This window comes from Hypanus sabinus, chromosome 12, assembly GCF_030144855.1.
Source record: "Hypanus sabinus isolate sHypSab1 chromosome 12, sHypSab1.hap1, whole genome shotgun sequence".
Taxonomy (NCBI): Eukaryota; Metazoa; Chordata; class Chondrichthyes; order Myliobatiformes; family Dasyatidae; genus Hypanus; species Hypanus sabinus.
Window position 1 is genome coordinate 47,699,220 of NC_082717.1, and position 15,677 is coordinate 47,714,896.

The 15,677-nt window shown below is 40.2% G+C and overlaps 1 protein-coding gene across 1 annotated transcript in view; it reads right to left on the reverse strand.

The window, feature by feature from the left end:
- Nucleotides 1-15,677, reverse strand: part of dtl (denticleless E3 ubiquitin protein ligase homolog (Drosophila)) — a 31,659-nt gene that overhangs the window by 3,618 nt on the left and 12,364 nt on the right. The window contains exons 7-14 of the mRNA XM_059985339.1: nt 15,108-15,223; nt 14,927-15,000; nt 11,583-11,686; nt 11,208-11,312; nt 9,036-9,148; nt 5,181-5,270; nt 1,987-2,101; nt 505-1,337 (exon numbers count right to left, since the gene is read on the reverse strand). Of these exons, the coding sequence (XP_059841322.1) occupies nt 505-1,337; nt 1,987-2,101; nt 5,181-5,270; nt 9,036-9,148; nt 11,208-11,312; nt 11,583-11,686; nt 14,927-15,000; nt 15,108-15,223 (1,550 nt within the window). The remainder of the gene's footprint in view (nt 1-504; nt 1,338-1,986; nt 2,102-5,180; nt 5,271-9,035; nt 9,149-11,207; nt 11,313-11,582; nt 11,687-14,926; nt 15,001-15,107; nt 15,224-15,677) is intronic.

Here is a 15,677-nt window from a genome sequence, read left to right on the forward strand (position 1 = left end):
TTTTTTAAAAATGCCACATTCCATGTCTGCTTCGATCACCATCCCAATAGTGCTTTCCAGGCATCCATTCCTTAGTGCTTAAAAGCTTATCCCACACATTCCCATTAACTTCCCCCTCCTACCCTCACCTAAAGCTGTGCCAATTCGTATTTGACATTTCTGCCCTGTGATAAAGATCATCTACCCTATTTATACCCCACATAATTTTATAAACTTATCAGGCTCTGCCACTTACAAAAAAAAAAGCAATACAAGTTTGCCCAACATCTCCTTTAAGGAGATACTCTAATACAGGCAGCATCCTCTTCTGTACCTTCTCCAAGCCCTCCACCTGTAAACACGTGAGCAGAATTGCACACAATACTCCTTATATGGTCTTAGCAATGACTTGTATAACTGAAACACAACTTCCAGACTCTTACAGTCAACGCCTCAACTGGTGAAGACAAGAATGCTACCCACCTTCTTTACTACCTTAAACCAAGTGTATACTGTAATACTTACCGGTGAATTTGATAGATTCCATACTTCTTTTTTCTTCACCGACATATTCTGAGAGACAGCTTGACTTGAGGATAATCTCTCAATTTTACCACTCAGTTCAAGTTTCTGTTTCTCCCCTAATTCGGTAAGCCAATTTAAATTTTGCAGAGAGCTGTTTTCTTTGTCCAGGATTTTAGCTCTCTGATGGGACTTGCATGAAGTTGAGGAAGCTTCTAGGTCTGGATGTGGAAAAGGGCTTGTCAAAGGAAGAATTTCTCCAGAATTACTGCCAGTGTCTTTCATCCCTTTATCTTCAATATGTTCCATTAATAAGTGTTTCCTTTTCCGCATCTCTGCAGAGCAGGGATCAATTTTACATTTTTTAGGACTGAGTTCTGCTGCAAGACTGCAGTCTTCATTTTTACTACTGTCCATTGCTGACCCATCACTGGTGTCCAACCTTCTTTTAACTTTCTTCTCTGAAATTGGAGCATTTATAACTGCCAAGACATCTTTTGATTGAATTTGTCTAGCTGGATTCAGCACCATCCTCGAAGTATCGTGGCCAACAAAGTGAGAAGCAGAAGGGCTGGGGCTTTTAACCATCCACCTCTTGATTGACATCTTCCCAGAGGAAGAATTAGTTGGTGAGGGGGAAGCTGACTTGCGCAGACGACGTGGTGTACAATTCTTACTCAAGGAGCTCTGGGTTACAGAGCCAAGGGTGTTGGAAGAGAGAGGCATGTCTCCAGTAACATTAGGGGCACATTCAGCTTGCTGAGGAGATGGCAAATTCAGACCTTCCATCAATGAAGTTTTGGGTGGAGTACGATATGTTGAATCAATGATGACTTCTGTTAAAAACAATGCAATCCTAAATTAATAAGGGAACATGCTGCAAGCTTGTACAATTTTAAGTTAAAATAATTCCAAATATATCAAATCATAAATAAATTATTTCAAAAGACAATTTTATCCGATCTCTACGTCTAAATTATCCTAGCTCTGCGTGTTGCTAAGTTCACATTTGTTTCATTTCAACTCAACAATTTCAATCAATACTAAACCTAACTAAACCAAGTCAAGACCCCATCAGTCAACTCAAGTTTAATTTGCAAATTCAGATTATTAATTAGCTCAATGAGTCATGATGTTTAATAGTAAACAAAATGAGTATTTTAATTGCTAATATTCTTAAGGGAATAAATTCAACTGGGGAAGTGTAGTAGGTCATACAGCATTTAAGAGGGGGGAGACAAGATTAAATTCTACCCTCAGTATTTTTGTTTGGAAAGTACACCATCAATTCTTTGTAGGTATTTAAGATTTGTCATTGCTGCACTACAAGTCCTTGTTCTAGGAGTTTTAAAACTCAACAGTTCACCCAGGAATTACAGAAGGAAATAAAAACAAAATAGTCAATGGTATTTAAAATATTTCGCCACATATATCCATGTACGTTTGTCCTGTGGCTCCAGACTTCAGCTGGATCATTTCCTTTACCTTTTTCTGCCAGCTTCTTCTGGCATGCAGACCCCACCAATTCAGACTTAGTCACATCCACTTTTCGATTTAGACGCCAGATGCGAACAGTATTATCATCAGAGCAAGTGGCAATCTAAAGGAGAGAGGAGCAAGATTAAATTGTCAAGAATCACAAATATTAGCAGCTTTATGATGGACTCATTTACAGGAGGCTTTTGCAGCTGTAATTATGTACAGAACACCTCTCAAAATAAAAGCAAAATTTGTGTCTTCCAAGCTTAAAAGTTATTGACAAAACAAATTACAAAATTGCCACCAAGAATTATATTTACTTCCACAAACAGATCAAAAGGCACCTACAAGCTCTACTACTTCCAGACTTGATCAAGTACTTTTATGAATTTATTCTAGTTCCTCACATTCTTGAGTGGGAAGTGTTAATAATATAACAATGCACAGCAACAACATACCTTTGTCAAATGCTACACAATTGTTCATCTTTGCTCAACTTTCTCTAATCAACTAAAGTTCAACTGAAATTTCTGACTACTTTTAAATGAAAACCAAGGGCAATTACAATTTTAAATCTGTTGCACGATTACAGGAGTAACAGTTCAATGTTTCGATTACTACATTGAATTCATATTTTCATTTAAGATAATATGGTCATTTCAAAGGAGAACAACACTGATCATTTTTTCCAACAAATTTTCTACACTACTGACTTCCACATCGGTTTTCACAGTTCCTTGTCTGTCTCTGTTCCATGTGCACCATGCCAATTCCATCCCTTTCTCACCTACCTCAGCAGGACCAGGCTTTTTTCTTCAATGTCTAACATTTCAAATGTGATACCACTACCTCTTCTTTCAGCATTCCAGAAGGAACCACTACAAGAAGGAACCAGGATGTTCTGCTTCATTCTTTAATCTTCATTATTATTCATTCTTCTGTACATGCAATTCCTTACCTTTACCACCGTCCCTGTTCAAACTCCAAAGCCTTGCTGCTTCCATTTAAAGCTGCAACTTACTTCAAATCGGATCATTTCAGATGCTGTACATTTATCACACATAATGAAGCCTCCTCTACACTCAGATAATCAAAAGCAGACTGAGTGACTGCTCAAGCACCCCCTTTGCACACTGCAGCAGTCCTACAAGTCATCTGGATCTCTGCCCTTGGCCTCCCATATTGTTTCAGCATTACTCAGATTCTCAAGGAATGAAATACTCCAGTTCCAGTCCAGGCACACAATTACCATATGGACTTACTGAAAACAGTGCTTCCATTTTGGATTTTCAGCATTCAGACAATTTTATATAAATATTCTGCCTCCCTCTTCAAATTCCTAGTTGTCCCATAACTATCTACTTTCATCTTGCTCCATCAACTCTTCCATTGTTTAATCTTGTCTCCCCCATCTTGCCAAATTCATTTCCTTTTGTACCTTTACTCCCTTTCCCCTTTCTCAGAGTCTTTAAAAACCAATTTGTTTTATACAAGTTTCCAATCAACACGCCCAATTAATCTCTCAGACCAGCAAATTTGGTCAACATCTCTCACAGTACGTACAGTATATGTCATTTTGAGACCTATACTGTACACCTGTATATACCACCTTGAGATTTATTTTCTTGTGGGCACTTACAGGGAAAAAAAAGATACAACAGAACTCATGTACTATAAATAACAGACTAAAACTATGTACAAAAGACAAATTGGGCAAATAAGTAAATAATACTGAGAACATTGGGTGGGACTACAACTAGAGGCATGGGCAATGATCCCTCCAATTTTTAGTCGTCAGTGTGCACAAAAAATCTTACGTTGTGCAGATTTTTTTCTTGTGACAGAAGTACGTGCACACTGAATACAGACATGGCACAGTTTATGTAGGTTTATAAAATATTTGACAAAACTGCACAGAATAACAACAAAATAACATACATATTTAAGTCACTCAGTTATTTTTTTCTCTCTCCTTTCTTTGGCATTTACCCATTCTATGTAAACTCTATCTAGACTAAAAGAATTTCCATCCAATTGATAGCTTTTGATTCTCATTAACATATCCAAATGACATTTACCTAAATGGTTTCTCAGCTTGTTTTTGAGTTGATTCATTAGGCCAAAACCTCGCTCACAGTCTGCACTAGATGCAAGAAATGTCTATCAACTGTGCAAGGTCACAAAACTGTTCAGTTTGAAATACAAATGCCACCATTTGAGCAAAGTTTGAAATCAGTTTGGATTTAATTTTTTCTTGCACGGAAAATTTGAAATTATTAAACTCTCTAACTATTACAGTATGTTCAGCTGGAAAATCATGATATTTTAGACATAAGGCATTAACTTGGTCATCGCCAAATGTGAAGTTTATGATATGAAAACTGTCTGCCAAAGATGGCTGCCACCGCGATGCAATTGTACAAACCAGAACAGGAAAGGTGAGGTGACGTAAATTAATGACATGCATTGTGGTATTTGAAAAACTGAGTAACTAGTTAACAGAAACATTTAGCTAAAAGTTTATTTTCAATAAGTATAATCATTAATTACTACATTATTTTAGGTAACTAACCTTTTGTGAGCACATTAATTTCCTTTGTGCACTGGTTGAAAAACGTGCACACAGCTTAGAGAGAACATCAGTCATGGGTCAAGAATGAAAGATGAAATGTTTAAGGGGAACATGAGAGGGAGCTTTGTCCACTCAGATGGTGATGAGTGTGAAATGAGCTGCCAGCAGGTGTGGCAGATGGAGGTTTGATTTCAACTGTGAAGAGATATTTGGATAGGTACATGTATGGGAGGCACGTGGAGGGCTATGGGCCAGGCGCAAGTTGATGGGACAAGGCAGACTGAGTTTGTCACAGACTAGGTGGGCAGAAGGGCCTGTTTATGTCCTTGTAGTGTTCTATAACTCCAACTATAACATGAGTGGGTCTATAGATTACGGAGTCAGTTCAGTGTTGAGGAGTGTGGAGTTATCAACACTGTTCAAGAGCCAGATGGTTGTTGTCAGGTGTTAATAGTTTCTGAACCTGATGATGTGGGACTCAAAGCTCTTGAACCCCCCTCCTGATGGTAGCAGCAGCGACAATAAACTTTACTCAGAATCTGTTTGTTCCAAGCTGCTTAGCCAAATAGATCTACCAGGAAAATATCCCTCCCCCACAAAAAAAAACAGACCACAAACAAAAGCTGACCTTTGAGAAATCTGAAGGGCACCAGGAAACAGAGGTCACCTCTTGAGTGTGTCCCTGGAGCACTGTTGGTGGATAAAGAGGATCAGAGACCTGAAATAACAAGGAATTGAAATAGTGAGCTTTAATGGGAATTGGTTACAATATGACCCTCATTTTCTTCAGAGTAGCAGCTTCAGCTGTTTAAATTCCATATCTCTACATTATCACTACAAAAAGCGTGTGCCATTCAGGCTACTGTGAAGTTATCACAATCTGCAGTTACGTGGCACTCTTTGACCCTAATTTGGAATCAAACGCTGCGAAGTAAATCTGAGTGATGACAGCAGTATGTGGCAATTGTTAGCTCAAACACCCCTTAATCCAAGAGTGTTGTTCTCCTTCTAAAAATAATGCAATTCAACAATTTTTAGAAAGAGAATTGTTACAAGTAATAATTGGTATGGAAACTACCATGAAGAGAGACTAGAAGGGCAGTTTCCTGCCATCACCCAGGAGATGTTTCATGGGTCAAGAATGAAATGTTTAAGGGTGAAACTGCAGAGTTGTTTCTTTCAGTTCCTCTCCATTCTCACTTCTTTAATCGAATTCTACACCACAGAATATTTTGGAGCCCTAATGGAAACCCAAATCAGTCAGATTTAAAAGATGAGTTCTCCAATTCAACAACTTTAAAGTGAAGAAAGTCAGCGCAAATGAGCCAGTTACATGAAACTCATTCTTCCCTCTGGTTCCTTTGAAGAACTGCCTACTGGAAAGGGGTTAACCTCCCACAAATGAGGAGACACCATTTCAGCACAAGACAGATGTGACAACTGCTAGATTGTAACAGCCAGTGAGCAACTTTTGAGCTCAAATTTGAAAAAAAAACAGGACAAAAATTTATAATGCAAGCATGCCAAAATACAACATTTTTGGCAATACACTAAAAACTTATTCAAAAGACATTACCTAAAGTTAAATTTGTGCTCTATGACTTCCCATTGATTTCAACCATCTATTGACATGAATGAGATTCCCCCCACTTCCTTGCAATTAGACAAATAATTTGTGGATCTGCATCTTACATTAGAAACATGCATTTGGGTAGAGTGAAGTCTATCGATCCGTGAGCTGCATGAACCAGATCATTTACAGAGGCAAAAAGCAGTTTGCCAGAAAGTGATAACTTGCAGCTTGTAGTACAGCACAGTCCAGGTCCTTCAGCCCATGTTGTTCTGCCAACCTTTGACCTAATTAACCCTTCCTTCCCAATTTTTCTCTCATCCATGTGCATACCCAAGAGTTTCTCATCTGCCTCTACCACCAACTTTCACTGCGCATTCCATGTACCCAACGTTCTTTAAAAAAATCTGACACTCCCCCATACATTCTTACACACATCCTAAAGTATGCTAAACTTCACACCTTCTATACCATAAACCTCCACATCATCTGCAAATTTATTAACGCACACACCCACTTCCTCATCCCAGTCATTTATTAAAATTAGAAAAGGCAAGGTCCCAGAGCAGATCCCTGGAGAATACCACCAGTCAGAAAAATGCTCCATCTACCATCACCCTCCTGACTTTCTGAATAAGCCTACCATGGGGAGACTTGTCAGATGCTTTACTGAAACCTATATACAGTACACCCACTGCTCTCCTTCCATCAATGTTTTGCCACTACTTGATAGAAAATTCAATCAAGCTCGTGAGGCTTGACCCGCGCCTCTCGAAGCCATGCTGACTTTCCCTCGTCAGACTACGCTTCTCCAAGTGCTCATAAATTCCATCTCGAAGAATCTTCTCCAACAATTTGTCCACCATTGGCATAAGACTTACTAGTCTATAGTTCCCAGGGTTATCACTATTACCGTTCGCAAACAAAGAAATAACATTTGCCATTCTCTAACCCTCTGACACAACTTCTGTGGCCAGTGAAGACGTGAAGGTGATCAAAGGCACAGCGATCTGTTCCCTTGCTTCCCATGGTAAGCTCGGTATATGCTGTCCAGCTCAGGAAACTTACTTATTTTAATAATTATAAAAAGTTCCAAGCCATCCCCTTTCTTAACACTGACATGCTCCAGTATATCAGCCTGTTTTACACTGTCCTCTCATTTGTCAATGTCCCTCACAGGTGAATACTGAAGCAAAATGTTCATTAATGACCTCTGCTACCTCCAGACAGGTTTCCCCTTTTATCACTGATCGGTCCTACCCTCACTCGTCATTCTCCCGCTCTTCTTACACAGTACATGTAGTACGCCTTGGGGTTTTCCTTAGTTCTGCTCAGCAAAACATTCTCATATCCTCTCCCTAAGCCCATAAGCTAATTCATGGCTACCTTGTAACTGTCTGATCCTCAACTCCTAAACTGTAAGTATAGGCCATAACAGATAGGAACAAAATTAGGCCATTCGGCCCATTCAGTCTGTTGCACCAGTCCATCATAGCTGATTTATTATCTCTCTCAATCCCATTCTCCTGCTTGCTCCAGAACCTGACACCCTAGCTAATCAAGAACCCATTACCCCCTGATTTAACTATACTCAATGACTTGGCCTCCACAGCTACCTGTAGCAATGAATTCTAGATTCACTACCATCTGGCTAAAGAACTCTCTCATCTCTATTCTAAATGGACATCCTTCCATTCTAAGGCTGCGCCCTCTGGTGCTAGACTCTCCCACTATAGGAAACATCCTTTCCAAATCCACTCCATTCAAACCTTTTCAATGGGTTTCAATGAGATCTCCCCTCGTTGTTCTAAACCCCAGCAAGTACAGGCCCAGAGCCATCAAACATTCCTCAAATGTTAATGCTTTCATTCCTGTAATCCTTTTTGTGAACCTTCTCTGGACCTTCTCCAATGCCAGCACATCGTTTCTTAGATAAGGGTCCCAAAACTGCTCACAATACTCCAAGTGCAGTCTGACCAATGTTTAAATTATTTACTTAAAGCTTCAGCATTACATCCTTGCTCTTATTTTCTAGTCCTCTTGAAATGAATGCTAACATTGCATTTGCCTTCCTTGCTCCGACTCCCAAGGCCCTTTGCACCACTGATTTTTGAGTTTTCTCCCCATTTAGAAGATAGTCTACACCTTTACTTCTGCTACCAATGTGTAGGACCATCCTACACTATATTCCATCTGCCATTTCTTTGTCTGTTCCCCCAACCTGTCTAAGTTGTGCAGACTCCTTGCTTTCTCGGCACTAACTGCCCCTCCACCTAAACCTGGCGACAAAACCATCAATTCCATCATCCAAATCTGTCACATAACGTGAAAAGAAGCAGTCCCAACACTGATCCCTGCATACGCTTCTTTCTTCCTCCTGACCAGATGCCCTACATCTCTTGTCAGCCTTCACACTATCATCCTTTCCCTGCCTCAATGGGCAAACCAATCCAGAACCTTGTATCACTACTTTCTTTAGTACGTGTTCTCCAGTTCAAAGAGGTGATATTTAGTTATAACAACAAATATTACCTGGCATGGTGCAATTTTCTTTAAGTACAGAGCTATTTATTTAGAGATAAGGTGCGGAACAAGCTCTTCTGGCCTAACGAGCAGTGCAGCTAACAACCTACCTATTTAATATCCAATCACAGGACAATTTACAATGACCAATTAACATACTAACTGGTATGGCTTTGGACGGTGGGAAGAAACCAGAGTACTTGGAGGAAACCCACACATCTCTTGGGGAGAACGTACAAATTCCTTGCTGACAGCGCTGTAATTGAACTCTGGAATGCTTCGAACTGTAAAAGCTGCACCCTAACCACCACACTACCATGGCACCCAAAAATAGGCAGGCTGGCTGACTGTGCAGTTGCTTTTAATTCTAAATTAATTGCATTCACTCACCCTCCAGATATACGCATTATGATCCGTGGACCCACTGACCAAGAATTGATCATCTGGACTAAGACAAGCCTTAATATAAAAGGTGGAATTCTGATGACCACAGAAGGTTGCAACTACACAAAAACGAAGACAAGACAAAAAAAAAGCTGTCAATTCAGGTCTGAAAACAAAATCCATTTAGGGCATTAACCCCCCCCCCCCCCACAAAATCTAAATATATACAGAATGGATTAAGCAATTCAAAATAACAGCAACTTTTATAACAATGTCTCCATTAGTTTATTTTGTACCTCAGTTTTACATTTGCTGCCCTTACTGTGGAGATAGTTTACATTCAAACTATATCAAGAAAGTGATGGGAGGTGAAGTCAAAATTAGTGATTTGAAAATTGTCAAGAGTTGATCGTACAGTGTCCATATCTGACTATGTTCTAATCACATGCACGGCAATCCATACAAATTAAAATTATTTTAAAAACGTACAATAAATGTTTTTCATTTGGTGGGGGAGGAGGGAAAGGAAGGATGAACTTCTAATCAATCTAGTCATTTTTAGAACCATAACAAATTTCAATTCATTCCCTTAGGCAGAGTTTGGGGAAAGGTGTCGTTTTTTAAAATATTAGATCCAGTGATCATTTGTTCCAAAGAATTGTTATTCCAGTGGTCCGGGTAACACTTAATCCTCAACAACACTCATACACTGTAGATTAGAAAACAAGTTTCTGCAGGTGCTGGAATATGAAGCAAAGAACAAACTGCTGAAGGAACTTGTGGGTGAAGTAGCATTAGTGGGTGAGGCGGGGGCGGGGGAGGAACAACTGTCAAAGATCAAATTATAAACCCTGCATTAGGCCCAAGTGTGGCAATGGAAGTCTATGATTAGTATTCCACAGGGATCTGTACTCGGACCTGAGCTGTTTGTGATGTACACTCTATAAATGATCTGGATGAAAACTGACAAGTAGGTTAATAATTTTGCAAATGATACGAAAATTGGTAGTGTTGTGCAGAGCTTAGAAAACTGGCAAAAGTTACAGCAGGATACAAATCAGCTGCAAATAGGGGCAGAGAAATGGCAAATGTTGCTTAACTTGGTCAAGCGTGAGTGTTGCATATTAGGCAACTAAATGTGAAAAGACAATGTTAATGTCAAGCCCCCAAATGGTGTTGATGTGTGGTGGGATCTCGGGGTCCAAATCCATAGCTCTCTGAAAGTGGCTACACAGGTTGTTGGGGTGGTAAATGTAGCATTTGGCATACTTGCTTTTATTTATCAAACAATTAAATTCAAGAATCCAGAAGTTATGTTGCTGCTTTATAAAACTCTGGTTAGGTCGCATCTGGAGTACTGCATTCAGTTCTGATTCACCTCATTGGGGGGACGAAGTCAAGATTTAGTAGTGTTGAAGAGTTTTACCAGGATGCTGCCCGGATTAGATGACATGTTGAGAGGTTGGACAAATTGAGGGAAAATCTGATGGAGCTTTGTAAGATTATGAGAGGCAAAGATGGACAGCCAGCATCCTTTTCCCTACAGTTGGAATGTCTAAACCGGAGGGCATGCCTTTAAGGTGCAGTGGCAAGTTCACAGGAAATGTGTAGAGTGGAGCAAAGTTGTTAAAAGGAAGTACAGAGCATGATGGGTGCCTGGAATTCGCCATCTGGGGTGGTGGTGGAGACTCTTAGACAGGTAACTGCAGAAAGTGGAAGGATATGAATATTGTGTAGGCTAGCGAGATTAGGTTAGTTGGTCATTTAATTGCTAATCTTATTTCAGCACAACATAGTGGGCCGAACAGCTAGTTTCTGTGCAGCAGTGTTCTATATCTACCCTCCCCAACCAACCAACCCGACACCTCCCCTGCAACCACAGGAGATACAACATGTTCTTAAGCCTGCCCCGTCAACCCATCCAGGGACTTATCACAGCCCTTCCATGGGGTAATCCTGCTAGCATATACATCAATAAACAATCAACAGCATCTGCACAATAGTATCTTTAAAATACCTTTCAGATCATAAGATCTCAAAATGCAAACAAGCTGGAAACTTTAAAAGCTACAGAGTTTAAAAAAGTTAAATATCTAAAATGAATTTGAATGCTAAATTGAAGCACTAAAAGATCAATGTGCTTTTCTTCACAGATGTGACAGAACGACCTTTACTTACCTGGTGTAGTTTTCAAGCCAGTCAAATTGAACATGTAAATGCTATCATCAGTGCAGTTTGCAAAAAGATTGGAGCCTTTTGAATCCAAGATTAAACTGGAGTAACCTGCAGTAAAGAAAGTGGAATTCCCACAGACAAGGTTTACATATATAAACATACACAGACAAAATTTAATTCCACTACATTTAACACAGTCACCATAATTCAGAACAGGATTTGGCAGTTCAAAATACTGAAATACTTTGAGATTCCTGAATATTGTAATTTAGTCAGTTATTTGAATATTAAGGCCTAATCAGATTAGGACATACTGAAACTCTTCTGTTCTTTTACCTTTAATTCAAAGACAGTCACAGATCAGTGAACAATATTTACCCAGCTTTCGTGCACTAGTGCCTGGATAAAGAAAGGACTGAACTGGCACGGGATCTTGGTGAAGAATGGTGTAGTTCTTTCTTAAATCCCACACTTTGATGACACTGGAATGCAAATAAAACATTCTTTCAAAAAAAAAACTGATTTATCATCAAATAAATATCACCCTGAGCTCAATGTTAACACCCATGTACATGTCAAAAATATTATATTGAAATTCCACTCGTGGAGCTTAAACAAATTACCTGAAATACAAGACAACATGCAATAATCATATGGAAGACTGGAAAATTGCAAATGTCACTCCACTCTTCAGGAAGTGAGACAGAAGAAAGGAAATTCTCAGCCAGTTAGCTTGCCCTCAGCGGTTAAAAAGGATGTTGGGAGTCCATTGTTAAGGACGAGCTTTTGGGGTACTTGAATGTGCACGATACAGGCCGCCAAAGTCAGCAAAGTTTCCTTAAGGAGAAATCTTGTCCGACAAAACTGTTGGAATTCTTTGAGGAAATTACAGGCAGGATAGACAGAGGACAGTCAGTGGACGTTGTTTACTTGGATATTCAGAGGACCTTGGACAAGGTGCTGCACCCGAGGCTGCACAAGATAAGGGTCCATGGTAATACAGGAAATTTACTAGCACAGATAAAAGATAGGCCGTCTAGAAGAAGTCAAAGAGTGGGAACAAAGTGAGCCTATTCTGGTTGGCTGCTGGTGACTAATGGTGTTCTGTAGGGATAGGCACTGGCACCACTTCTTTTCACAAAATAGATTTACAATTTGGATATGTTAACAAATTTGCAGATGATACTAAGATAGATGGAGGGGCAGACAGAACTGAGGAAACAGGATGTCTGCCATAGGAGTTAGATTGGGTGAATAGGAAAAGTGGCAAATGAAATATAGTGTTGGGAATCATATGGTCATATACTTTGGTGGAAGGAAAAGGTGTAATTTATTTTCTAAATGGGGAGAAAATTCAGAGTTCAGAGTTGCAAAAGGACCTGGCAGTCAGTCCTTGTGTAGGATTCCCAAAAGGTAAACTAGCAACTTGAACTGCTGGCAAGTAAAGGCAAATGCAATGTTGGCATTTAATTCAAGGGGACTAGAATGCAAGAGCATTACCTGAGAATGTTTGGGCCCTTATCTCCTCCCCCCCCCCTCCCAGAAAGTGCTGGTGTTGGATAGGCTCCATAGGAGGTTCAAGAGAATTATTCTGGGAATGAAAGGATTAACTGAGGCACACTTGATGGCTCTGGGTCTGTATAGCTGGAGTCTAGAAGAATGAAGATGGAATTAATTGAAAACTACCAAATATCGAAAGGCCTAGACAGAGTAGGTGTGTAGAGACTTCTTCCTATATTGGGTGAGTCCAGGGCCACAGGGCACAGCCTCAAAATAGAGGCATGTCCATTAAGAATTGAAACAAGGAGGAATTTCTTTAGGCAGAGGGTGGTGAATCTATGGAATCTGTTGCTTCATATTGCTGTGGAGGCCAAGCTATTAAGTATATTTAAAGCAGAGGCTGATAGGTTCTTGATTAACACGTACAAAACTGGATAGGCAGGTGAGGTGAAGAAGGAATGTAAGGGGAAAGCACTAAGGGTAGTAGAAGAAGACAGAATCATGAGAGACATGATAGGCAGCTGGAAGAGGAGGCAGAGTGAAAGTGGGATGGTGGAAGGGACAGGGAGGGAATTACCAGAAGTTGGAGAATTCGATGTTCATACCAAGGGGCTAGAGACTACCCAGACGGTATGAGGTGTTGCTCCTTCAACCTGAGTTCGACCTCCAAATTTCAATAATCCCCTCCACCATCCCACTTTCACTCTACCTCCTCTTCCAGCTGCCTATCATGTCTCTCATGATTCTGCCTTCTTCTACTACCCATAGTGTTTTCCCCTTACATTCCTTCTTCACCTCGCCTGCCTATCCCCTCCCGCACCCCTTGATCTTTTCTCTGATTGGTTTTTCACCTGATACCTTTCACCCTCCCACCACCTTCTTTATAGGGCCCCTGCCCCCTCCTTCTTTAGTCCTGTTGAAGGGTCTCAGCCCGAAACGTTGACTGCTCATTTCAACGGATGCTGCCCAACCTGCTGAGTTCATCCAGCTTTTGTACGTGTTGATTTGACCACATCATCTGCAGTGTACTTTGTGTTTAGGTTCTTGATTAGTCAGGGTGTCAAAGATTACCAGGAGAAGTCAGGAGAATGTGGTTGACAGGGATAATAAATCAGCCATGATGGAATGGAGTAGCAGGCTTGATGGGCTGAGTGACCTATTTCTGTACGTGTCTTATGTTTAACACTGAGAGAATGCTCAGAGCTACCAACTGTTTAAGGAGACTCTGAACTAACATGTTCATGGATTCAATGACATCCATTGAGTTTTTTTGGGAAAACTCTACTTCACAAATACTTTGGCTAAAGAATGCTGTTCCGTGGGTAGAGGACAGCCTTGCCCAATAATACATTCAATATTCCCTCACACATCGACATCTTCCATTTCATCTTGTTCTCATTTTCATCTCTTTGCCATGACTTATTTCCATTCACCAATCTTGACCTGTAAACCTGTGTGACTTGCATTTCATCTTGACAATAGGTATAATAGTGGATTATTATATTTAAAAATGTAGAGTGACAAGTTTAAGAATATAAGGAAGGCTAATGTTATAAATCAGAATAGTTGCAACACAAATAGGCCTTTGTATGTATCATCTTAACGCAAGAGGAATCTTGCTAGTCCCCTTCCCCACCCTCTTCCCTTTGCCCTTCATGATACTTGTTCGGTTTTTATACCAATGCTGAATCTGCCTCCACTATTACCTGCTCTGCATTCCAGACCGAACCACTCAATAAACACAAGATTCTGCAGATGGTGGAAATCCAGAGCAACACACACATAAAATGATGGAGGAACTCAGAGTCAGACAGCATCTATGGTAATGAATAAACAGACAACGTTTTGGACTGAGGTCCAAAATCAAGACTGGTTGAAGTGTCTCGGCCAGAAACGCCAACTGTTTATTCATTTCCACCAATCTTGCATAAGCAATGTTTCTCCTATTAATTTTAATTGTTTTATCAGTCATTTTCATTTTAAACCTCTACAAGAAACAGTGTTTCTTCATTTACTGCATATACTATTTACTTCCAAGGATAACAACACAACTTCTCCTTTCTATCCACATAATAAAAGTTCCTTATCCCAGAAACCATGTTAGCAAACATTATTCATTGCAATCTTGTGTGAAAAGGAGGGATCTAGTTCCACATGCATCATGTATACATTACACTGTTGTATTGATGGAGAGAGCAAGAGCGATTCCAAGTAGCACTTACCCATCCACAGCCCCTGCAGAAATCAAGGTGTTCTCATCTCGAAAAATTACCACTGTTACGCTCTGCTGAGAATCCTAGAGAATAAGGACAATACAACACATAGTAATCCCGAGATATGTGGCCTCTGGCCATGAAATAGCTCAGAACACTATAAACAGACAGATACCATAAATAATCATACCACAGAAGGTGCAAGTCCTCGTGCAGCAGGTCGTCGTTTCTTCTGCCTTGGAGAAGTCTGTTTAACTTGTGAGTTATGAGCACCAGTAATCTGTTTCACTTGTCTGTAAAATCCATCTAAAGCAGAAGAAGCAGGCCAATAAGCAACCCAATGGCCCTGCACAATTTGTGTTTTCAAATTCACTTTCCAAAGTGATCACACTTCGTGTTAGAACCTAGCAGAATGGACCAGCAAGCTCCAAAACTTAGGAAGTTTGGGGCGAGAGAGAGACTTAAATGGTGGTCCTCATTAAGAGAACTTCACCGCAAAAAAATACAACACCTCAAAAGACCAGGGCTTTCACCTTTTACAATTTAATGTACCACTCAATTCATTAGAGTACAGTAGCACAGACTTGCAGCTCAAGTGACCAATAAACACAAGGAATTCTGCTTGGCCCGAAACGTTGATTATTTGTTCATTTTCATGGATGCTGCCCCCATGGCTGAGATCCCCCAGCACTTTGTGTATGTTGCAGGTGACCCATATTTAACCCAACCCCTACTGCTGTCTGTGTGGAGTTTGCACGTT